The 24,961-nt window shown below is 41.8% G+C and overlaps 1 protein-coding gene across 14 annotated transcripts in view; it reads right to left on the bottom strand.

Moving 5' to 3' along the window:
• The window catches only part of ANKHD1 (ankyrin repeat and KH domain containing 1), a 104,561-nt gene that overhangs the window by 76,750 nt on the left and 2,850 nt on the right, over nucleotides 1-24,961 (bottom strand). For all 14 annotated transcript variants that reach the window (XM_048960122.1, XM_048960123.1, XM_048960127.1 and 11 more), the window contains exon 2: nucleotides 12,400-12,553. In XM_048960122.1, the coding sequence (XP_048816079.1) occupies nucleotides 12,400-12,553 (154 nt within the window). The remainder of the gene's footprint in view (nucleotides 1-12,399; nucleotides 12,554-24,961) is intronic.

Raw genomic sequence — 24,961 nt, forward strand, 5'->3', positions numbered from 1 at the left:
CCTGCTACTTGCGTTCTTGCACAGCATCACAAGTCCTTCAGCACTGCTGAAGCAAATAACAGCATGCAACTGCACAGGAACTGCAGATGCTGCTTTGGCAATGCAGGGGTGGATGCTCCAGCAGTAAGCACAGAAGGCAGAAACGTTTCAGAGAACAAATGGCTTTCACCCATCTCACTGTAGATAAGTGCCAGGGACAGGTATCTACCCTCAGATCACCTCTTTTTCAGAGAAGCAACTACGATTAGGAGAAAAGTAATAACACAGTAAGTTTACCTTCCCAACTAAACAGTTCAATGACCAAATTGCTTTAAGGAAAGCAAACCAACACAAAGCCTGAAGAATTGCATTTAAGTATCAGAAAGCAATTGTATTTCTTCTAGCAAATAAGCAAAAAATAAGAACACACTTGTTCTAGATTGGTCTGAAGTATTCAATTTTTGTTTTCTTTTTAAAAATATTTAAAGCTTTGATTCAGTATCTAATGAGTACCTATCTCACACCTATGAAATACTACAACCAATTAAGGCAAAAAATATTTAGTAAGTGCTGAAAGCTATTACACAGGAATTCTTAGACAGAAAGACAGAAATTCTTACTCTCTATCGACCACCAACAGCTAGAATTCAATTGACATGTAACTGCTCGCTTTTAACATTGATCCCACAGTATCTCTGCCGGCCAAAGCATCTGCTCAGCTAACACACCGAACAGGCAACAAGATGGGAGGTAAGAAAGAAGCACTCTCTCCAGTCCCAAGATTTTTTTGCAGGAAAAAGAAACTGTCTCCAAAAAGCCTGACTTTGGAAGTTAAACTAGATCTTTTCTGTGTAGCATTTGAAGATTTCTTTCAAACTCATTATTCGAGTTCTAGATTCCAAGCCAAATCAAATCTCCATAGAGACGTTTGAATTCGGGCTTGGAGGAAGAGAAAGCTTCTGTTTACATATAATGACTTAACAGCAAAAGTAAAAGACCAGATCAGCAAAAAATGCAACCTCCAAAAACTGATGGTAAGAAATGTAATAGGAAAGAGTCAGAAAAAAAGCCGGTCTAACACTGGGGCAGCTGGAACTCAACCTGACTACAACTGCTGAAAGCCACAAAGCAGATTTTTCCTACTATCATGCTGTAAAGGTCTAACGTCTTACTAAGCATCCCTACTATTTTTCCCTATATTTAGGGAAAAAAGATTCTGAATTTTATCAAAAACTCACAGTATCTTGCCAGCTTTCCTTCACTACATAAACTTCAGTTATGTACTTCAGTTAGCTTTAGTAGCTAACTTTAGTTAGCACAGTAGCGTTTACAAACTCCCACTTTACCAGGGACGTGAATTTGCTCTGGAGCCAAGAGTAAACAGGAGATACTGTATATTAAATAGGAGGTTTTCACTTCCTATTTGAATTTCTTTTTTCAATGGCCTGTTTGCTATCTATTTGTTTGGGTCTACTTGTTTATTTTTTGTTTTTCCCCGGCCTAAACCTGCAGCACATCCAGAAAGATCTGCCATGGCAGCAGTGCTGCCATTGACTCCTGGCTGTCTGCAGCCTTTTCCAATACTGAGCCTTCTCTTCCCTATACAGCTGCCCCCTGCAAGGTCCAGCAACATCTTTTTCAGGACCATGCACTAGCAAGCACTGAAGCACATTCATGTACACAAACACATTTCTGGCTGTACCATACTTGACAATACCACTGTGATTAGCTAAGAGAATCACTGACTGCAAGTTGCATTGTCTGTGTGGCTTTGTTCAGCTTTAAATGGACAGAGGCCAAAAGGCAGACTCAGCACATCTGCCCCAGAGCCAAGCAGTCACCTGCCCGCAGCCCTGTAGCCATGAGCTCAGCCAGGTCCTGACAGGGCGCAGCACTAAATGAGCACACTGCTACCAGCTCCTGAGCATCCCAGCTATAATCAGGACAGAAAGGCTCCAAATTCAGAGGTTTGGGCAACAGTTTAGACAAACTTGTACTCAAAGACAGTATCCAGACTAGACATTGAGGAAAGAAAATCAAATTACTTTGGAGTGCTTTAAAAGTACTTTAAAACCCAAAATCCTTCTTAGGGAATTTGTTTTGATTGCAGCGCTTACCATACCTACCTGTAATGCAATAAAAGCAGCAACTTCATTAATGAACCAGAAGTAAAAACCATCACATCTTCTAGATGCCAAGTCTCAAATTCTCTACTTCACGCCAGTCAATATGAAAGAACAAGGTTCATTACTTTATAGAAATACACCAAGGTGAACAACAGGCATCTATTCTTTAATCCCTGATTTTTCTTTTAGTGCCTCATGAACCTCATTGCACTGTACAACTTCCTGAAGGGAGGTTGTGGTGCAAAAGGGTCTGGCCTCTTCTCCCAGGCAAATAGTAGGACCCAAGGAAACGGCCAGAAGTTGTACCAGAGGAGGTTTAGGTTGGATATTAGGAGAAACTTTTTCTCTCAGAGGGTAGTCAGGCACTGGAATGGCTGCCCAGGGAGGTGGTAGAGTCACCGTCCCTGGCAGTGTTCAAGAGGCGCCTGGATGAGGAGCTACGAGAGATGGTTTAGTGCTTGTGGTACTAATAGGAATGGGAGGGTGGTTGGACTAGATGATCTTGCAGGTCGTTTCCAACCTTGTGATTCTATGATTCTATGATAAATAAAAGTTAGCACTGCCTCATTTCAAGTGCCTGCTTCCAAAAACATGGAAAATACACCTCAAAAAACTAAGACTACTGCTGAAACATGGAAACAAGGAACATGGAAACAAAGTCTGCTGTGAGATGTAAAAAGCACAAGGAAAAGACAACCACCTACCCCTGAGAATTCCCAAGAGAAACTACAGGAAAACATCAATATCCATTCACACTGTACAAGGCTCACAAAATTCCTATTCTTGACTGCTAGCATTCTAAGCCAAATATTGTATCTGTCTGAGGTCTTCTGACTTTTGAAAAACAAGTTACTTTCACAGAATCACTAAGGTTAGAAAAGACCACTAAAATCATCTAGTCCTACCATTAACCCATCACCTGCACCCACTCTTTCCAGACACCTTCACCTGTTTCATGGTAGAAGGAGCAAAGCACGGAATTCCATACTAATGGCTTATGGAGCAAAAGGATCATTGTCCTATGTAGATTAACAGCAAGATACACACACACAATGAAGGAAGAGACTTCAAATAAACTTTGAAGGCAATTTGTAAGTAAATATTCTACTTGCATTCCAAATTTTTAGCATTCAGTGAGAAACTAAGTCCAAATGGATAGTAAAAGCTCCTAAGAACTAGAAATTGGCTCTGGTATAAGTCAGCAACTACATGGAACAAAAACAACTTCAAACAACTGTACGTTTTCGAGAAAAGAACCAAGAGGTCCCTAGAAGGCCCATGTCAATAGCAGCTTATCCCAGAAGCCATGGACTTCCAGCCACTCACTCAGTATGCTAAACCATGTGAAAATATTCAAGTATTATCAGGGGTGACCAACTACCTTACCTATTAAAAAAAAAAAAAAAACAACATATAATCAGTCTAATGATGTATAGCACCAAACTGTGTACAATTCCACGTTTCAAAAAATCACCAAGGTTGGAAAAGGTCTCCAACATCATCCAGTCCAACCATCCACCTATCACCAATATTTCACACTAAACCACATCCCTCAGTACAACATCTAAACACTTCTTGAACTCCTCCAGAGACAGAGAGTCCTCCCACTCAGACAGCTGTAGAGAGCCATAAGGTCACCCCTGAGCCTCCTCTTCTCCAGGATGAGCAACCCCCATTCCCTTAGCCTCTCCTCATAAGGCCTGTGCTCCAGACCCCTCTCCAGCTTTGTTGCCTTTCTCTGGACATGTTCCAGGGCCTCCATGTCTTTCTTGTAGGGAGGGACCCAAAACTGGACACAGTACTCGAGGTGCAGCCTCACCAGAGCTGAGTACAGAGGGATGATCACTCCCTGCTCCTGCTGGCTGCACTATTTCTGACACAAGCCAGGATGCCATTGGCCTCCTTGGCCACCCGGGCACACTGCTGGCTCCTGTTCAGCTGAGCATCAACCAACACTCCCAGGTCCGCTTCTTCCACAGTCTTCCAGCCACTGCGCTCCAAGCCTATGGCATTGCCTGGGGTTATTGTGGCCAAGTGCAGGACCGGCCCTTGGTCTTGTTCAACTTCATCCCACTGGCCTGCGCCCAGCAATCAGCCTGTCCAGATCCCTGTGTCTAGGGCCTTCCTACCGCCAGGCAGACCAACACCTCCTGCCAACTCAGTATCATCTGCAAACTTACTGAATGTGCACCCCATGCACTCGTTCAGGTCATTAGTAAAGCTACTGAACAAGACAGGCCCCAGTACTGACCCCTGGATCTTAACCAGTCCAAAACAAACATTTGGCAAACTGCTCATAAAATCTCCCTACAATCAAAGATCTACAGCCTTTCAGTGTATTGTCATTAAATGCACACTACGCAACAAAACACTCTGCAGGTATGATTGTAGGAATGCCACAGTAGATTTCAGAGTACAGGATAATCAAAATCTGGATGCTACTCCCTTTGGAAAGAATCCGTGTAATCTATTTTACGACGACCCACGTTCAAGAAAGAACACATTCTTCTATTCTGAATGCATTAGCAGAAAAGCCTCATCAAGATGAGTTTAAGGGTTCACAAGGCCATATAGCTATGCAGTATTGCTATCCACTATCCTTATTTACTAGCTGTAACAAGAGTAAAACTGATGACGACGAAAATCTGTGTTACTCTGCATTGCATCAATGTATGGGCAGCACCCAGAAAGCCTCACCAGACCCCAGCTCTCCAACACTAGCTGCAGAACCTAACACTTAGGCCTAAGCTTGCAGCACACAAGGCCCAGCGTAAGCTTTTCCCCACTACATAGGGGGAAATGCCCTGTTCAGGCTGACTAGTGAAGGAGCACACACATGGGATTTCCATTCAGTACAGACTGAACTTCAATTCAATCCACACACCAAGGAGGACTGTCAGTAGAGCACTGGCTCTTTTCTCCTGCCTGAACTGTCCCTGCTTTTGAGCTCTGGCTGAGGCTACTTGAAGCATTAAGCTAACACATCCTAGAAATAATACAAATTGGAAAAGGCTTTTGTTCAGAAATATCCCTGTATTATAAGAGGGGAGTGACAGGGAATTTGCCTTGCAGAAGAATCCAGCTTACAGAAAAAATAAAATACAGCAGAAGTAAAACAAGGGAAAAGTTGAGTTAATAAAAAAAATCTAGGACTCAAAAAAAAAAAAAAAAAAAAAAGCCTTGCAAGAATGAGAATTGCATAACTTTACAGTGTAGTAACAATGCACTACTAATTAGCGCTGACCACTGACACTCAAGCAGCTAACTAAAGAGACTGAGTCGTACTCTCATCAGTGATTGTCTGGTCTTTCCCTGCCACCACATCCTGTTGAGGGAAAGTTAAAATCTTGGAATCATCTCTGTCAAAGAAAAGAATTCCAAAAACATTGCTAAGTTATCATATTTGACCTGAGAACTGTTTGATACCTAGAAGCATCAGGTTAAGTGTTAAAACTAAACTGCTCTTCACAACAAAATCCACCTGAAAAAGAACCACATAAATGAGAAGTCTTCAAAACACTTCAAAACACTTTTCAAGTATGGAAGTTAATTTTTCAAAAGCAGGATTAGACTCAACTTTTTCTAATCCGAATGACTAAGATTAGAAAAAAAGTATTTCAATCATGCAAAATCTTAGCAAAATATAATATTAATAATTACATGCACAAAACTCAGATAGTTTATCCAACGTATTCAAAAGCACAACACATCTGTAGGTTTCACGTACCATATATTCCTTCCCATTCTGAATCTTTAGGTGGTGAAGAAAGAAAATGAGCAAGTCACTGTAATGTGCCAATATCTCAAAAGGCAAAAGTATTCCAGTTACTAAACACTGGTGATTTAAGTAGTAGCACAGCCCTGACTTCTATCCTAGAACGAAGCCTACTGATGAAAATTGTTCTGCTTATTTGATTCATGTACCATGCACATGTAACACAAGTATTTCAAAATGAGCAAATTGAGATAAAAAGGCTTCCATGATTTAAAAACAACTGTTCAGTAGCAACAGTAGCTCAAACCAAGGCAAGGCTTTTGATGTGCTGAGGAAGCCTGAACATGCTTCCTATCTGTTATTGACACAACTCAATAGTAAGGTTTAATCTTTGCTTCAGTTCCAGCACTCCTCTCTTAGATTCCCCTAATAATAACCCCATTTTTTAAAATCAATAATACTGAAATAAATCCAGAAAGGTATTCACTACATTCTACAAGCATATATTTGCAGTCATTAAATTGATAAACATGAATGAATCTTCCACGTCTCCTGTAGCTCCCAATTTGTAGCTTCTACAGTTTGGAGTGGAACCTAGATAACTCGTTAGAGGTTAAGCTTATAATATATGAGAGGCACACCTCCATTTAAAAATCACAGGTAAGTTACTCATTAACCCCCAGAAAATAAACACCAGGTTCAAATATAAATCTTTTACTATAAGAAAGATCAGAGAATGTACCCCCCTTCAGGCTTCAATGCTTCCCAAAGTGACACAGTGTCATGGTTCTATGTTGTTTGTTTGTTTTTATTTTTGGGTTTCAGTGTTCCACATCAAAACATCATGTAGTGTATGGGGTATAAAAGTGTTAATGCCCAATCCCAGGTACCTACAGGTACAGAAGTCCCGGGACCGAGTCAAACCTGAAAAGCTTGGAACGGCTAGGAAAGCACCCTCCAGCACCCACTGCAAGGCAGCAAGAGAGCGCCCCCCCCACCCGGAAGGGCCAGATCCCATGATTACTTCTGTAATGTACAGGGATAGGTACCTGGGATTGGGCATTAACACTTTTATACCCCATACACTACATGATGTTTTGATGTGGAACACTGAAACCCAAAAATAAAAACAAACAAACAAACAAACAACACAGAACCATGACACACAGATGCAGGATGAAAGCAGGCCACAAATCTTTTAAATCTCTCTTTTAGATCATAGCAGACTCTGCCATAGTGTTGGATCACAAATCCCGTTCAGGTCCTCTAATGTTGGAGGAAAAGCTTTTTCTTCTTTAAATCCATTTTATTGGAAAAAGCGATGTTAGTGAATAATGAATGCTTCTGTTCACATCACAAAACGCCGTTTTGGTTGATAGTATAACTAGTGGGTATACAGATACATATAGACGCTGGAAAGCATTCAATTATACACTTGCTGAATCTCACTCTACTATTTCAGTTTATCCTAAAGCAGGCAGATTTTGTCCAGGCCCACTCACATTTTGACCTGTGTTTTGTATTTCCACTTAGTTAGCAATTACTTTCACTTATTGCTGCCCCCAGTTCCAGAACATACCACCTGCTTCCCTCACCTCCTTGCCTTTCATCCTAACAGTTTTTCAAATGAAAGCTTCAAGCTCTTATTTCCAAATCAACAACCAAGATCCTTCAGAACTACAGCACAGCTGAGGCTGGTGGGGACCTCTGGGTCCATCTGGCTCAGCCAGGCCCCGACAGGGCCACCCAAAGCAGGGTGTTCAGCATCCATTCAGCTTCAGAGATCTCCCAGGAGGAGACCCCACAGCATCTCCAGTCGCTGTGCCAGCACTCTGCCACTTGCACAGCACAGCAGTGCTGCCAGACAGAGGCAACACCTGTGTTGCACTGTGTGCCTCTTGTAAAGGCACACCTGTTGTCTGAACAGACATTTGTGGGGAAAAAAAAAAACAAAAGAAAAAAAAAAAACATTTCTCTTTGACCATTTATTTAAAAAAAAATTACACTACATTTTATTTCCCAGAGTCTCAAGCACACTAAAACTTCATTTGCACAAGGGTCTCTAGTCACCTTCAGTCATATCCAGAGATATCCTTCCTTTCTGCTGAAATACAACTGTGCTCCTGTTTGAGCATATCTGAAGAAGTCAATCATGAAATCAAAGAACATTTGGGTTGGAAGGCTTCTTAGAGCCCCCCGGCCCCACCTCTCCATGAGTTGTCTATTCCTTCCCCAGATTAGGCTGCCCAGGGCCCATCCATGGCCTGGAGCATCTCCAGGGATGGAACACCACAGCCAATTCCTACCTTCTAAATTAAATCTCCATCTTTGAGATCGAAACCAATCTCTCCTGTTCTATTACTGTCTGCCCATGTAAAAAGTCTTTCTCCATCCTGATTATAAGCTCCCTTCAGGTACTGGAAGGCCAAAATGAGCTCACACCAGCTCAGCCTGAAAAAGTCTTCTCTTTTTTTAGGCTGAACAAGCCCAGCTCCCTCAGTCTCTCTCCATAGGATAGACATTTCCATCACCTTCATGGCCTCCTTTGGAACAAGCCATTTTCCAACACTACTATTACATGCCCTGAGCATGATTACATGACCTGTACTCACAAGTCCGACATCAGAAGCACCAGTGTACCTGCAGCCAGGACCCCAGAGCCACCCCAGTGTGAAGAGTATGTGCCAACTGAACACCAAGATGGCAAGGGGCAGTTAGTTTTGTCTCCTTGAATACAACTAGTTGAGTTCTGATAACTCTCAGGAATAGAGAGCACTCTAATGCTAGGGAAAAAAAAAACAAAAAAAAACCCACATATACATATATTTACCACTTTCTTCTGTATCTCTTTTTTGAGAAAATTCAGAACAATAGGGAGCACATTACTCAAGTTACTTAACTGTTCAGGAGCATTCTACACTGCTTACCAAAAAGCTCAGCAATGCCATACTGAAACATTATGAATGGAGCACTTCAACTGCAAGGATTGGCATTTTGATGCTGTAAAATTTCCCATGGTACTCCATGTTTCAGGTGTGGGATACTCCAAACAGGCAACAGGACTTCCACTCAACCAGTATCCTTCTCTTTAAGGACAAACTTTTACTCCTCTTGAGAGCACTGCACTACGTAAGCAAGCCACTTTCCAGTCCTGATACCTATAAAAGGAAGGACCAGAACACAAACCAGCTTTTATCTGCTAAATATTCTCCTGCTCTTATTTTGAGGATTAGTTTGCCCTCCTAAGAAAACATGCCTAGGGACCACTGAGGAATCCACCAAAAGCAGGAGCTCTGTTCCTTCTAAGGTACCAGGATGGATTAAAGAAGGTAAAAGGCTCCTGCACCAACGTTAAACCCATTCATTCATAGCACCAAAGAGCTTTCATCATCCAGGTGCCAACTATCATCTCTAAAAAAAGAAATTTAATATGCAACCTCACTGAAAGTCAGCAAAAGCAGCATTATTTTTTAGAGCCTGAAATATTATTTTAAGAGATCAACACTGCCCTAATTAGCAGTGGAGCTGAATGTTTCAGAACATGAACCCAGCATCAGAATACAAAGAATCACTTTAATAACAGCCTGAAAAACTGAAACATCTCCAAACAGTGATCTCTTTCCATAAGTTCACTCTAGGCATAAATCCCTTCCTTGCTACTAGCAATAAAAACTGTATACACTCAAAACCCTTGGCTTGTTTAGAAGAGCTTCACAACTGGATTCACTTGCTTTTCCTGAAAATGAAAACAACAAACATATAGCTTTAGAACAGTAAGGTCTCTCTCAGAATTCAGAATTGAAAGCTAGCACGTCAAGTTTGTTTCTCAAAAATTTATCTTTAAAGGTGGATTTTCATTAACGAAGCGCCTATGCTTTGCTCAAGCAGACTATGAAAGGAAGCTTCATTGTTGAAATTGAAGCTAATGAATCAGGGTTTTGGAGGTCCTAGCAAATATAAGGAACTGCTGTTTGCCTGCATGCATGCCAGTGCGAGTGCGCATTTGCTGCTTTGTTTTAACAAAAGGGAATTAAACATAGCTCTCACAATACAACACTCAAAATATTATGTGTTTGCAGAAGTTAAGTCATCTTGAAAAGAGAAACTAAAGAAATAAACTAAGCTATTAGGATAGGTAAATACAATATATAGAAACACTTTTAGGCAGTTCAACCAAATAAGACCTCTACATCTCCACACACAGGCTAATCAGTTCTCAAATCAAAAGAGCTACAAAAACCACACATAAGTTGTAGTAAGAAGCATGGAATGGTTGGGGGGGAAAAAAAAAAAAACAACACACTCCTGTGTAAGTGACATGAAAAAGAATATTTCGTCTGGCTGCAGTTGCTACTTACTTCCTAGAATTAACAATCAACATTCACATGAGATCTGAGCATTAAGGAATTCTGGAAGAATAAGCAGAACTAGTTTTGCAAGTCAAAATTAAGATCCTAAGGCCACAGCCACGAACCCTGCATCTGAAAAACACTCAAATCTGAGACATCATATGCATGACCACCTGTTCTCCCTGTTGCAAGTTGGGATAAGCCTCACACAGGAGAGAGGAATCACAGCAATGAAAGCCAAGGACCCTGGAAACAACATCAGACAAACTGGAACTAAACTACCTGCTCCAGCAGCAGTGCTGTCATTTTTTTTTATTTTAATTATTATTTATTTATTTTACAAGCTATACTTACTGTAGGAAAATAAAATATGACTAAAATGTCTCTAAAGTGACAAGAGAAATTGCCTTCACTGTCAAACTGCAAAACAAAATCACACCAGTGAGCTGTTTGGTTTGTTGTGCCTGAATACCTTACTTAAGACTTGGAAGGGCATTTTCAGCCAAATTACCCAGATCAGTGCAAACCCCTGCAAAAACATCTAAAACATCTCCCAGAAGCACAAGCTTATTTTCCAGTCACCTTCAATGTACACCTTTTATCAATAAGCTACTAAGCCCTCAGTGTTTTCTTTCAATATTTTTAGTGTTCAGATATTTTCAGTGTTCAAATTCACAGTGGTACAGACAAGAAATCCTTAACTGGTGGACTTCTTCATGAGTGCTTTTGGTCTTTCAACCTCACACACTCATCAACTGATCAAATGGCATGAATTTTGTCCTGTCTATTTGAGAAGGAGATGGAGCCCAAAAAAAGCCCTCCAACAAGTTTACTTTTCTGTTCTGTCCACTGTCTGCACATCTGCGTATTAGGAAATACTCAAACACATAGGAAATCAAAGCATGGAACTCCCAGATTAAAAATGATTCATCTAATCCTGTGGACAAGCAGCAAACTGATATCTAGAAACCTAAAGGAAGCAGTCTCACAAACATAATAAAAAGCAATGATACATTGTGTATATACATACACACAAACATACACACACACGTATGTCAAAAAATGTGAAATCATTTTGAACATTTTAACCTTCGAGTAAGATGTGAGGGTAGTTGAGGTATGTGCTTATATAGCCATCAGCTATTTCCATGGACAATTTATAAAGCTAGCAGTAGGTTTTAGGACACATCAGCCATCAGGTACCTGAGAGGAACTTGAGAGGAACTGCGACTGATTTTCATTAAATGAAAAAAGGGGTCCATTACACAAATATTCTTGAGTGTCCAGAAAATCCCAGATATATTCTATCTTCCCTGCAAAGCAAAGTTTGAGCCACAACAGTTACACCCAGTTTGATTAATTTTAGAGGTCCACCTTTAATTAAGGCGTTGCAATTTTCTGCTGACAAAAAGGTATATGATTCTTTTCACATTCAAAATGCAAAGCAAATCCCTTGCTCTCTTTTGTTTCCTCATCCTGACGTTCCTTAAGACTGTAGACAGCATTATGCCTAAACACTTGCAAACAAATACTACTGTTTCTATTTCCTAAGACTGGTCAAAAAATTCAGAATATATATGCATAACGATCAAATGGGATTTGTTTCAAAGCAGGGTTTTCACAACTTTTTGTCCTTCAGTTTTGGAAAGACGAGTCACTTCCAATTTCACTGCAAATATCTGTGACACAAAATTTGGAAAGACTTCGTTAGTCAAGCTCTACCATAGAAGAAACAAATGTAAGTAAGTCACTGTTTTTATCTAGTCTGTTTCTGTAGCAAGAGCATTAAATCTGTATTTTTCAAAATCCATATCACAGGCCTACAGAATCAAAACAGATTTTTGTGAAATTCAAACAGTAACTACTATTTCATCCGTAATTTTCTGGAGTAATTCGTTAATAGTTATATACTGAACAAAGCAGCACAAAGAAAGATACTGTTTTCCTTCTCTCTTTCTCTCCTCTGTAACCCTCCCTCAGGTACACATGTAATATCACCTGGTCAGTGAAACACCACTTCACTCAAATGAACCTTTCTAACCTTATGCATACAGAAACAGTGAACCAAGAAACCCTCAGCGCCTGTAAGAATTATGAGCTTATTGTTATGCTCATATTCACATCATCACAGTAAGTTTCTGGACTTCACTAGGGTCAAAATTTACAGGTTGCCAGGCCTGCGTGCAAGTTATTTTCAGAAAAAAAGTAAAATACTGCACAAATAAAGTACCTGCTGCCTCCAGTAAGGCTTCTAGTCTTGCTTGCGTTTCTGGATCCACAGCTCTCAAGTCCGCACCTTCTGCAGCGCTCGATAAGAACAACTCTGATGTGGTTTTAAGTACAGGGTTATCAAGATCTTCTTGGTCCAAAATAAATGATTCAACCTGTTTGACAAGTTAGATAAACAGTTTTACCATTTTTCACATTTTATAACAAATCTAGAAATCACAAAATATATAAAGGAATTTAACTGTAATATCATAATTTGTATGCTTCAAGTATTATTAGATAGAACCTTAGAAGTTATTTGGTCAACTCACTAGAAAGGTAGATGAAATGCTAAAATAAAGAACTCTACACGAGAAATAGCTTATCCTAAAAATAATAACTGACAAGAGCTGAAACTACAGCAAGACCAACTCAGATTAAATACTGAAAATAAATGTTATGGATGTTTGCACAGTTAACCAGCAGAACAGACTGCCACAAGGAGCTGTGGCACCTTTGTCAGCAGAAACGCACTTTGTTATTACAGAAAACAGCCACCAGCAATGACTTCAGTACAGCTGAACCTTTCTGAAAGCCAGGGATGGACCCAATGATTTCCCAAAATACCTTTCAGTTCCCTTCTAAAATATTATTTCAACTAACACTGCACAAGGATTTTCTGTTTTGAATACAAACAAGATAGTCAATGACGATTCAAACCAGAACAATTGTTTCCACACTGGCACTTAATATTACCCCAGTCATCAACATTTTCTAGACCAGATCAGATACACAGAACAATTAAGCAAGCAGGTACTCCAACGAAGCAGCAATAATGCTGTCCCATTGCCAGTCCACGTGATCTCCAAACACAAGCTCATGGAATTACTCAACACAACACAATGTAGTTTTAGGACAGCTTGCCGGCATAAACAAGGAGGATACCTGACTCATACTCTAATGAGAACAGAACTACATTTCAGAATCTGTCTCAAGTGCAGACAAAACTCCTTCTATTTTCAGCAATATTTTTACATCAAAACAGGGATATCATTCCATAATTATCCATTCAACGCTACTGGTGTCTTTGGTATCCATCAGAAATGAGACATACATGTTGCTGTCCTTTCTCACTCCACATCCCAATCCCATCTTCCTTCCTCTGTTTTCCCTTAATTCTTTCCACTATCTGTTCCATATCAGCAGTAAGCAACCACCACATTCACTGCTATCACACAACGCTTCGGGAAACGTACAGTTCGTGCTTCAAAAATCAAAGCAGGCCCAACAACAAGCTCGGTAAAACGCCCCATCACATGAAGGGTGTTCATGAGTCTGGAAAGCTGCATGTAACACTGCTATTCAAGATCACCTGAGTTAATGTCTGCCCCTTGTTAATATGTAAACGCCCCGTAACATTATTCCAATCAGCAGGTGCCCAGTGCAGTGCAATGGTCACACGTGAATACAACGAGAACTGCATTCACCGAAGGAGGTGGTAAGAGTAGCTTTCAGGAAAACAGATTGTTAGTCCCACATCTGCACGATGTTGCCTAACTTACAGGAACTGTACCTTGTATGTCCACACACAAACATTAAAGGTCAGACAGCAGGCTGTGACCTACAGCTTTAAGCAGCAAGTCTCCTAAATTAATCCCAGACAAGACACGAAAGTCTTAAAACAAAGAGAATGGTCAGTGTTGAGAGCCAAGAGGGAGAAAAGCAAAAAATCAACAACCTAAATTAGTGATAAACATTTTTACTGCAAAGCAAGAAGATCTACTTACGATAAACAGCAAAAATCATAAAAACCATAGAATGAAATCACAGAAACCACAGAATGGCTTGGGTTGGAAGGGATCTCCAAGGATCATCAGGTTCCAGCCCTCTTCCCACAGGCAAGGTTGCCAGCCACTACACTGGGTGCTAGATCAGAATACCCAGGACCCCATCCATCCTGGCCTTAAACACTTCCAGGGACAGGGCAACCACAACCTCTCTGAGCAACCTGTTCCAAGACCTCAGCACCCTCTCAGTTAGAATCCCCCCCCCCCCTCCCCCCCCCGACATCTAATCTAATCATCCCTTCCTTTAGTTTAAAACCATTTCCCCTTGTCCTATCGCTTTCTAGGAGAGGTGCTCCAGCCCCTAGATCATCTCTGTGGCCCTCCTCCAGACTCTCTCCAACAGCTCCACATCTTTCCTGTGCTGGGGATTCCCACACTTGGACAATCCTGTCCCTCTCCCTGCTGCCACCCCTCTGCTGATGGAAACCAAGACACCATTGGCCTTCAGGGCTGCACATGCACACTGCTGGTTCATGACACATATCCCTGCACTAAAAGTCCCCCCTGCAGAATTCACATGTGGATTAAGTTCATTTGGCCCACATAAGGACTCCCTGCTGGAATAAGGTCTGAAGCAAAGATATCTTGGGGAAAAACGGACAATTATCTACAGGAGCACTTCAAGGTATTTCATTATTCTCCCCTAAGACTACACAGGGAACTCTGCTTCCTCAATGCACCAGAAATATTATTCTTGCTGCCACAGCACACATGACCTACCGACGGGTAGAAAAATATCACCATGTATACAAGTGACTGCACACTGTACATAGCGGAGAAGTCCATAGAAGCAGCTGTACTGCACTGCATTTTGGTTTGTTTTCCCCTTTTCCAATTACACTGCTGAACATTATGTAACACCCTCCCCTTTTGAAAATGTACCAAAAGATGCGAAAATACAACCACACATCAGAACAACAAATTCCCCAGAAACTTTCAGACTGCCTTCTGACATGCTTATCCTTCAGCCTCTGCACAGCCTGACAGCACCCTAGGCAAAGCTCATACCAGCATCAACTGTTAGCTTTTGTTCTGATTGTTTTAGTAAGTTTTAGTAACATATCCAGAATACAAACATAACTTGACTCTGAAAACAGAAATTCCACACGTGACATGTTAAAGCATTCGTGCCATTGCCAATCTTTCAGAAGTTTCAATGCATTTTCAAGTCAGAACATCTGATGTTTCTGCAGCTGTAGTCTCTCACACAGACGGGGGATGAATACCTTCTCACTAACAGCAGAGCAAAAATGTCCACATCAACAAGATGCCACTTGTGAACGAAAGCGACCTATGATGATCACATAACAACCAAACAATATCAAATACATTACCAAAAAAAAACCAAACATAACCAAATAAATTTTACTTTAATACAGCACTCAAATTGCAGATTTAGGTACTCCGCCCTAAACAGATCCGTAGCAAAGTGAAAGAGTCACTGGTCACCATGCTGTTTTTGGATTATTTTGCAAGTTGCAGTTGATAAGCACCTTACTTGGTAAGGCTCATCAGGAATACACGTACTCAAGACATCACTCCAATTCCCAAACTTATTATGAGCAGGAACGATTCCCAGTAACACTCCCAACACACTGTGTGGGACCTGAGCACCACTGCAGCACTGCACCTCACCCAGGAGAACGAAGGGCTTGTCTGACATCCTGCCAAAGGCTGCAGCAATCCCTCAGCTCTGCAGATCCAGTTACACCACGGGGTCCTCCCCCCCCCAGCCACATTCACAGCTATCTGGACTCAGCTCCAACAGTATTTATACGTTAATACCGCAAGTTCACCCCGGGCCAGGGGTACGAAAAGGCAACTTGGCAAGCGCTAACATCAAAAATAACATTAGCCATTCTTCTAAGATTGGCAAAGGCATATAAGGTTAGAAGCACACTTCTGTTTTCAAGTCTAAACTGATCTTTTTGGTGCTGCACTGAAATTATTATTACTTTTTTGTTGCAGGTTACTGACAAAAGCAGTATTTTCCCAGAATAGCTTGGACTGCTCCCACCAGCTTGCTCCTGACAGGACGGACCAGTGATGGAAATGCCTCCCGCTGAGGCCGCTCCCGCACCATCCCTCCTCTGGCACACAAGGGCAGCCACAAGGACTGCTCACTCCATCTCTTGCTTTCCTGTGTGCCAAACCACTGCTTCTGGAAGAGCACCTTGACAAAGGGAGTCCATAGGTAGGACAAAGCTGCTAGGAAATCACTTCCCAGAACTTGCAGTGAGCAACAAACACTTCTGTGGAGGCAGGCCTCCATGCCTTGCACCTGGAGTGTCCACAGGGCTGCAGACCCTCAAGCAAAATCACACTGCCAATAAACTACTACCCAGTTTCTGAATTGGGTTACCATTCCTAGTTATTTCTATACCAATTCAATTTGCATGTGTCTCAAATATATACTGACGTACACAGGGACCCAGCTTATTTTGGAAAGCCTGTATCTCAGGCTGAAAGTTCATGAAGTGGAAATAGACCATCTACATTTAAACTATTTTCATTTGATAATTAAGATGTACAGCACTGTCTGTGAATCAAACTAGGAATATACTGTGCTTTTGTTTAATAAACCTTACCCACACATTTACACTGCCATGGTCTTTATTGCACTGAACGCCAGTATCTGACTACTACCTTATCATCATTCCTACTTAAAGACCCTGGGAGTACTGGTAAGACAGCAGATGCCACAAAATTAGTGATTTAGTTTGTATTTCAAGTTTGACATAAAACACGTTCGAATACCACATTTAAAGAATGTCAGCTTCAAAATTACTGAAAATAATCAGCCCAAGGAGACTGCACAGTGCAAGGTTGGCACTGAATCACACAGAATCACAAGGTTGGAAACGACCTGCAAGATCATCTAGTCCAACCACCCTCCCATTCCTATTAGTACCACAAGCACTAAACCATCTCTCGTAGCTCCTCATCCAGGCGCCTCTTGAACACTACCAGGAACGGTGACTCTACCACCTCCCCGGGCAGGCCATTCCAGTGCCCGACCATCCTTTGAGAGAAAAAGTTTCTCCTAATATCCAACCTAAACCTCCTCTGGTACAACTTCGGGCCATTTCCTCGGGTTCTACTATTTGCCTGGGAGAAGAGGCCAGACCCTTTTGCACCACAACCTCCCTTCAGGAAGTTGTACAGTGCAATGAGGTCTCCCCTGAGCCTCCTCTTCTCCACACTGAACAATCCCAGCTCCCTCAGCCACTCCTCATAAGACTTGTGCTCCAGACCCCTCACCAGGCTCCACTGGGAGCCTCATTCCCAGTCCTGGGGCAGACTCACACAGTACCAGGCCTCACTTAGCTCTGCTATAAGCAGTACTTCTCAACATTGATCCCTCAAAACTCAACAATATCGGTCACATATTCTTACACCGGTACTGAGATATAATCTTGGCACTACTATTTCATTCTCAAGAGCAGGGTTAAAAGACAGAAAAGCATACAGGAACACAGACATTTCCACAAAACTTCCCAGGGGACCTCAGTATGCTACCTTCCCTTGGCACTTCAAAGCTAAGGGAAAAACACTTCAGAGTCAGTATGAATGGCTCCAATGACAATTCAGCCATAATTATGGAAATACACCATCTCCGTTAAGGTTTGAATTGTAAATTCTGAAGGCTGTTTCTTCAATTTAAAACAGCTCAAGAAAATTTAAGTCACTAAAACCTATTAATCACCACATATCTTCCAGTTCTGGATCTTGTGCTTACTAGGGCTACTGCCAGCACTCAGCAGTTACCACGCACTTGGAAGTACTGCATTAGCAGAGAATGCCCAGCATGGCTGAAGCATCATTTCCAGTCACTGCTCACCCTATGACAAGTGAGGCAGATATCAAACATCCTCACGAGATGAATTAACACTGAAATGGCAGAAAACTCAGGGGGAAAAAAGGGAGCTGATAGTTTTCTACCACTCTACTGAATTTCCAGCTTACAAAGGCAGTGATTTAGGAGCTGGAACATCTTCCTTCTGGAAAGAGCAAGCCACCAAATCATGTTAGCTCTTCTTGCGGCTACAACCCTCATAACTGCCTGACCCCAGGTTTCAGGGGAGCTGTTAGTACCTGCACACTGCCTGAGCTCTGCAAAGAGCTGCTTTTGCTGACAGCAATCAGATGGCTCAAACCCATTTAGCTCCAACTACAATAGAAAGTTGACTAAACTACATCTGGATTATCTGAAAGACAGCCTCTATTCCAATATACATTCAGCAGTTATTCAATAATGACGCAAGCAGCTATGAGAACCGGGCCCTAACCTTATTTCAAAATAGCAATTCGTTTTGCAAATGCTGCTACAAAGGTAACATGAGAGTGGACACAGTGCTACCATATCAGACACAAAGTCCTGGTCCTGAAGTCAGACATTTGCACACAAAACTGTGTGGTGCAGCCTAGTGCTGACACATACCAAATTAAGATGGCATTCACCTGTGGCCACATAGGAGGCCTAAGGTGCTCCAGCAGCAAGGCAGACCCAACATCCCTAAGCAGCTCCTCTCCAGCAAGTCAGCTCTAAGCCAAGGACCTCAAGCCCATCACCCCAAGGAACTAGGCAATTCTCACAGATTCAGCTTCTGCCTGAAACATGCAGATAAAGGAATAAATAAAAGCTAAGGTTGTGTGGGACTACTCTCCCATGCCAGAGATTAATCATCTTAGGGTTTCCATCTCCTTGTGTTAATACTAACAGAAAATGCAAAAGCAGGATTCATGATCAAATGTCTGTCAAAAGATTCAGGCAAATTTAACCGCTTACCCAATACCTCTCTTAAGCAATCTACAGGCACTAGCTTACACCACGCCAATTTAAGTAGCTTTAGATACTACGGACTGCACTGTATCACATATCATCTGTCAGCCTCTGGACAAATCTGCCCACAAATAAGAAATCTGCAATTCATTTTTATTAAAACAGCTGACCCAACATACAACTATAGCCATAGTTCCATGGTTGCACCCCCCTGATACAAGGCAGGCAATGTTAAAATAATTTTATTACAGGAAGTGCTGCTCCTTTCAGTCACTTAAAAAAAAAAAAAAAAAAAAAAAAAAAAGCAACCACATAGTCAATGTCTGTTAAAAAGAAACAGAATTACGAATAAGTTTTCCTAATTCACAGAAGAATCTCCTTTTGCAACTAGGAGCTGCCATTTACAGAACTGAAACCAACAGCCATTCAAAATTCACACTAAATCAAGAGCCTGTTAATGACATGTATGGTCTTCATACCAAAGACCAAATGGAGACAAGCAGATCTTACTATCTGAAATGAGAACTTACACTAAGCACTACTTGTTTTCACGTTTCAACCCACTCTAAGTCATGTTTTCAGTGTTCAGTTTTATCTACTGCTATAACAGGTAAGCACCTATTAGAAAAATAGTCCTGTAGAAACAGCCCCTCTTCTTTCCCAACATGTCAGCCCAAGAAACAACAGGTGTAACTCAATATTCTAACTGACTACAATCTAAAGCAGGTCTCTGGTTTCAGCGTAGCCAGGGCTTCTTTGCTCAAGTGTTTTAGTGTTTGGAATTGAATCAAGCAAGGGAAACAAATTCAATTCGTTTATGTGATTCTATGATTCTGATGTAAAAGCTCACACCCACTGAGACAGCAAGTGTTCCAAGCCATCTCTTCAAGAAACATCTTACATATATCAACACACAAGCTTAATTAAAGTGCAGATGACTTTCCCAGGTCTGCCATCACTCCAGAGGCGTACAGTGATCCAGCACTCAAAATCATACGTACGAAACCCGTGAATACACCCTGGTCCAATAATTTGATAACCCATTCCCACATCAATCTCTCTTTCAGGCAGAGAGGAGGGTCAACATTCAAAATACCTAAATGCTAAGTTACCTACAGGCTCATATCAAACTGAAATTCACACTGGCCTTTCCTCCATTCTCAGAGCCGAAGCTAGTGGCAGACATTTTCCAAGGCCTGTATTAATGAGTTTGTGGGGGCTCTGCTGCTGCAAAAGCAGCAAAATCCATCACATAACTACTGACCCATCAGAGAGCCATTTAAAACACCCAGCATACTGGACAACACAGCACAGATCCCATACATCTAAAGTACACTCCACTGAAAACTACAGGTGGCAGTAAAAGGGCTTTGAAGTGTAACTACTTGAGAAAAACAAGTAAAAGGTGTGCAGTCCATACACAGCACTGACCTTTAACTGACAATTCCAAGATGTTAAGTGGCCATTTCACAGACACCCTTTCCCCACGCTATCTTGTCACACTGAAAGCACACACACCCAGAGCAGTGAGCTCCGAGGATGCCACGATGTCGCACAGATCACTCAGCCCCAGCAGCCCATCTCCTCCTCCCACTTGGATCAAACAGTGGATTTGCCACCTACTAGCCATGTAAGGTCATTATTTTATTCATTAATTTGAAAAGGGAAGCGTTCAACAGGGTTAGGGATTTTCCTGGAGGAAACTCTTAGTTAATTAGTAATCCCTCTGTTTTACTGAAGGCAAATGAGAATAACGCATGGGTCTGGTTGAAGCTTAGTACCTAGAGAAAAAAGAAAAAAAAAACACCCAGGAAAATTCAGAGGGACTTTTCAGCTGGCACACGGTTCATCATGCAGTAAAACATCAATTTTTACTTGACAAACAGTGAATCACCTCTCCTGCAGACTGGCACGGCTTAGTAACTTTCCAAATTCCTCCTGGTGGGAACAGCCAGCCACCCGTCTTCATTCCCACCTACTCCTGCAACAGACACAACACAGTAACTCAACCCTGCGCAACGTCACCAAGTGTAGGGCACTGCTGCAGGGAAGGGGTGCTCTGGAAGAGCTGAAGATAAAAAGAAGTTTGAAAAACAAGCTGCATAACTCCCTCCTAAAAGAGAAGGGCAAAAAATAAGTGATCTCAGTCCATGAAAAGCAATTTAGAGAAGAAGGATTCAGCACAGGACCAACCCTCTCATTTTTTATAATAATGCTTTCTATACACATCTGAAAAGAAGATGCAGAACACCGTAATAAAAATGAGGAAGTTTTTGAGTATTTCAATCGAAAATATACCTAAGAACTTAAAAAAAAAAAAAAAAAAAATCAATACTTTCTCAACTAACATTAAGTAATGAAGTGCAAGAGTAAAAGGAAGACAATATCCTCCAACATGGTGCATTTCTTCCATGGAACTCACTTGCTCAGCATCCCTTTGAGTACACCCAAAACAAAACCTCCACAACAAATAGGGAGAGCTAGTTGCCAGAGGGAGAAAAAATAAACACAGAACAAAGAGCTTTCTATTACTAACATGCACCAAAAGGTTATAGCTCAGACAAGCATGCTACCCTAACAAAATTAATCTGTAAGTCCAAATATTAATTCACCTCTATCCACTATTCTCCTCTAATTCAGAAGCAGTGTGGTATTATACCGTGGCTATAGAAAACAGAATTTTTATCATTTAGAAGTTAAACTAATCTTTAATCACAGAAGACCACGGTCATGAGGTATCAATGAAAAAGTTTCCATTAAAAATAACCCCTCAAGCCAAAACTTTTCAAAAAATTCCTAAATTCACGTAACAGTTCAGAAATCAGTGTTTTGTTCAAGTTCTGGTAGCAGACATCTCAGCTAGGAGGATGAGCTTTAAGAAGGACTTCAGACAGCATCTGCAACAGTGCACTTGAGCTGTTATCCACCCATCCACAAGGATCCACGCAGGCAAAAATGAAGCAGGTTACTAAAACTTCAGCTTTGGAACTCAACTTACACACTGAGTTCTGCAAATAGTCCTCAAACATATGAAGTTATTTTACCTGCTTCATGAAGTTATGATTTAGAAATGAGCCTGGGAAAGTTGCCTTATTTGCCTGCCAGACTTTCCTCAGTTTCAAGTGGAGAGTCACTTCTGCTCCCCTCCAACAACAGCTTAATGTGAAGTATCTTCACATACGTTACAAGAACTCAAAATGACCTACTAAGATCAAAGCCACACAGCCTTCTCACCTGCAGGGGCTAAAACCCAGTTCTGAACTCCCTCACCAAACACGCCAAGCCAGTAACGTAGCTGCTCCCAGGTAAAGGTCAGGCTGTGCGCATGTGCAGAAGGAGCGCCTACTTCCCTTCCCTCCACACCTACTCTTCTTAACTGAATGTCACAAGGATGGCTTGACCTCTAAACACAGGACAATGTCACAGCAGCATCACCCTGCTGCCTTCACAGCTCTATCTCAGAATCTTCTGAGATGAGGACAGGAGCGAGGAGAGCATCCCAATGCCAATTCCAAGGGAGAGCAGCTGTAGTCTTCTCATTTGCCAGCTGTAGTCTTGTTTTTCACTAGTGCCCAAATGGACCCTTCTCCCCTTTTACCAGACAGTAACTAGTAATTTGCACCCATGTGGAAACCTGTAACTAGATACAGGCATTCTGCTAAATTTTGGTAAGTCTTCACAAGGGGATGCACTGCATATTTACATAATTATATAGTAGTGTTTCACATATCTATTTTCTATAGCTATCATTAAAAAGGTTGCTGACATTTATCGTAGGTCATGTAGTCAATTGGGTCAAGGTGCACTGAAAGGAAACCAGAACACTGCAAGAACTATTAGAAATCATTTCATTTTTAAGTGTTATTGAAAAGGAAGTATTAACTACAAGTCAACAGATTGGTTCTGGCTACCACAGGTCAGACTGCCAAAGTAACGGCGACAACTACCAGGACTTCCCAAGAACCAGCACCCGAGGGACTGACACGGGGCTGTGATGGAGGATGGTCAGGAAATCTGGAGAAGGCTCTGCACCAGAGGGCAGTGGGCGTGGAGTGGGCTCCCGGGGCTGCAGACACGGCACTGAACTTGTAGGGTTCAAGAAGCATCTGGACAACGCTCTCCTGAGGTCTGGTTTTCACACGTTCCTGCATGGAGCCAGAAGTTGGACTCCGTGATCCGTAGGGGTTCCTTCAAACTCAGGATATTCTGCAATTCTAATCAGGCTGAGCAGGAGGGAATACACTATTAAATGGCTATTGGCATTATGAAGCCTCTGAATACTTTCAGAAATCTCACCCTGTTATCCCACCATGCTTTCTATCAATTAATAATTTCAGAAGGTTTTTCATTTTGTTCTGAAAAACACCAACTGATAAATTTTCAGAGGAAAGAGGAAAGCCTTTTCTGCCTGGCTTAACTTCATTTGAATCAACTTTCTGAATTCCTATTCCTTATGGTCCAGAAAATGCTACTTCTGTTATTTTAAATAATACAATAAATCTGAAATTTGTAAGCATTCAATTAACCTCAAGTCAGACATACATTGTTTAGACCACTTAAGCAGTGCCATGTTAATAGGGTTCACTGACTTAGCAATAACTTTAATAGATTACATTACCAATTTAAAACAAAGCATTTATCTTGAACACCCCCCAAAAAAATCTTTTTAAAGTTAAAATACCTAGAATTTGTGAAAAAATGACTTAAGCCCCAGACAAAATCCCCAAGTACTGAACCGATCTGGAGTCATGCCATTCAACTAATAATTCTGCCCATTGTAGGAGGTATGTTATGTCTGATTTTTAATTATGCTTTGTGTAAATATCCCCAGAGGCTTATGCAATAGGTAGAAGCTTAAGTAAGGCAAGCTGGAGGAGGCAGGCGGCCTGCTCTGGAGAGAGAGCCCGAGACGTGTGCTGGTGGGCTCTGGTTGGTATGGGGCAGCTGAGCCCTGAGGAGCACAGGGGCACTTGCTGCACTTACACACTCGTCCCAAAGGCCACGTACCGAACAGAGCTCCGAGATCCTTTAGAACATTTGTCACCACAGCTGGCTTCCCATACTTGATTCACAACAGATCAGCAAACCACACAATCTTGCAAGCACTAACAGCGCCATATTTATCACCTGCTTTAGCTCCACATGCCTACGGCCCAGTTTTCTTCCAAGACAGACTTTGGTAGAAGTCCGCACGCCCTGCAGCCGGAAGTCTTCCACCACTGAGGACCCTATGGATTCCACATACGTGCACTATTAATCACTGCCCTGACAGCATGCCTTCACCCTGACCTGCAGGCTCCGCAACCAGTTATCACAGAGCCTGCTTTGCACTCATGCCTTTGGCACCACTGTTAAGTGCAAGCAGAACTCACAAGGCCTGGTAAGAACGCACTCAAGGATGCACCAAAATTTCACTCCAAGCAAGTAGCCAACTGCATCCAAATCCCAAACTGCTTCCTAAGAACCGAGGCCAGAGCCACTCTGCTGCTTAGAACACAACTGGAAGTCTCTCCAAGCACCCAGAGAACCACGGCTTCCCTTCTATTCTACACAGGAACAGCAGAAAGCTTCCTGGCCTCCTCTTTCCATGGCCAAAGGCATGCTTCAGCTTGCAATTGTTTCTGTTTGCATGTGATAATTTTAACTAGTAATTCTAGAAAATACTCCATTTGAATTTCTCCTTACAGACCTCTCACAGCTCAGTCACACAGCAGCCAGTCCAGCCTTTGCTTTCCCAAGCAGCTGAAGCAGCTGCCTGGTGCCTCTCGCAAGCAGGCACTGATCTGCCACACCAGAAGGCTGCATCGTTCCTCTCCATTTTGCAACACATGATAAACACAGCTCCCACTTCTCACTGGCCTCCCCTGTAAAAACGGGACAGCATTCTCACCAAAACTACCTGAAAACCCAATTTAAGAAACACAATACATCTTCTGAAAAGTTAAGCTAAAATA

The sequence above is a fragment of the Lagopus muta genome, chromosome 14 (assembly GCF_023343835.1).
Source record: "Lagopus muta isolate bLagMut1 chromosome 14, bLagMut1 primary, whole genome shotgun sequence".
Lineage (NCBI taxonomy): Eukaryota > Metazoa > Chordata > Aves > Galliformes > Phasianidae > Lagopus > Lagopus muta.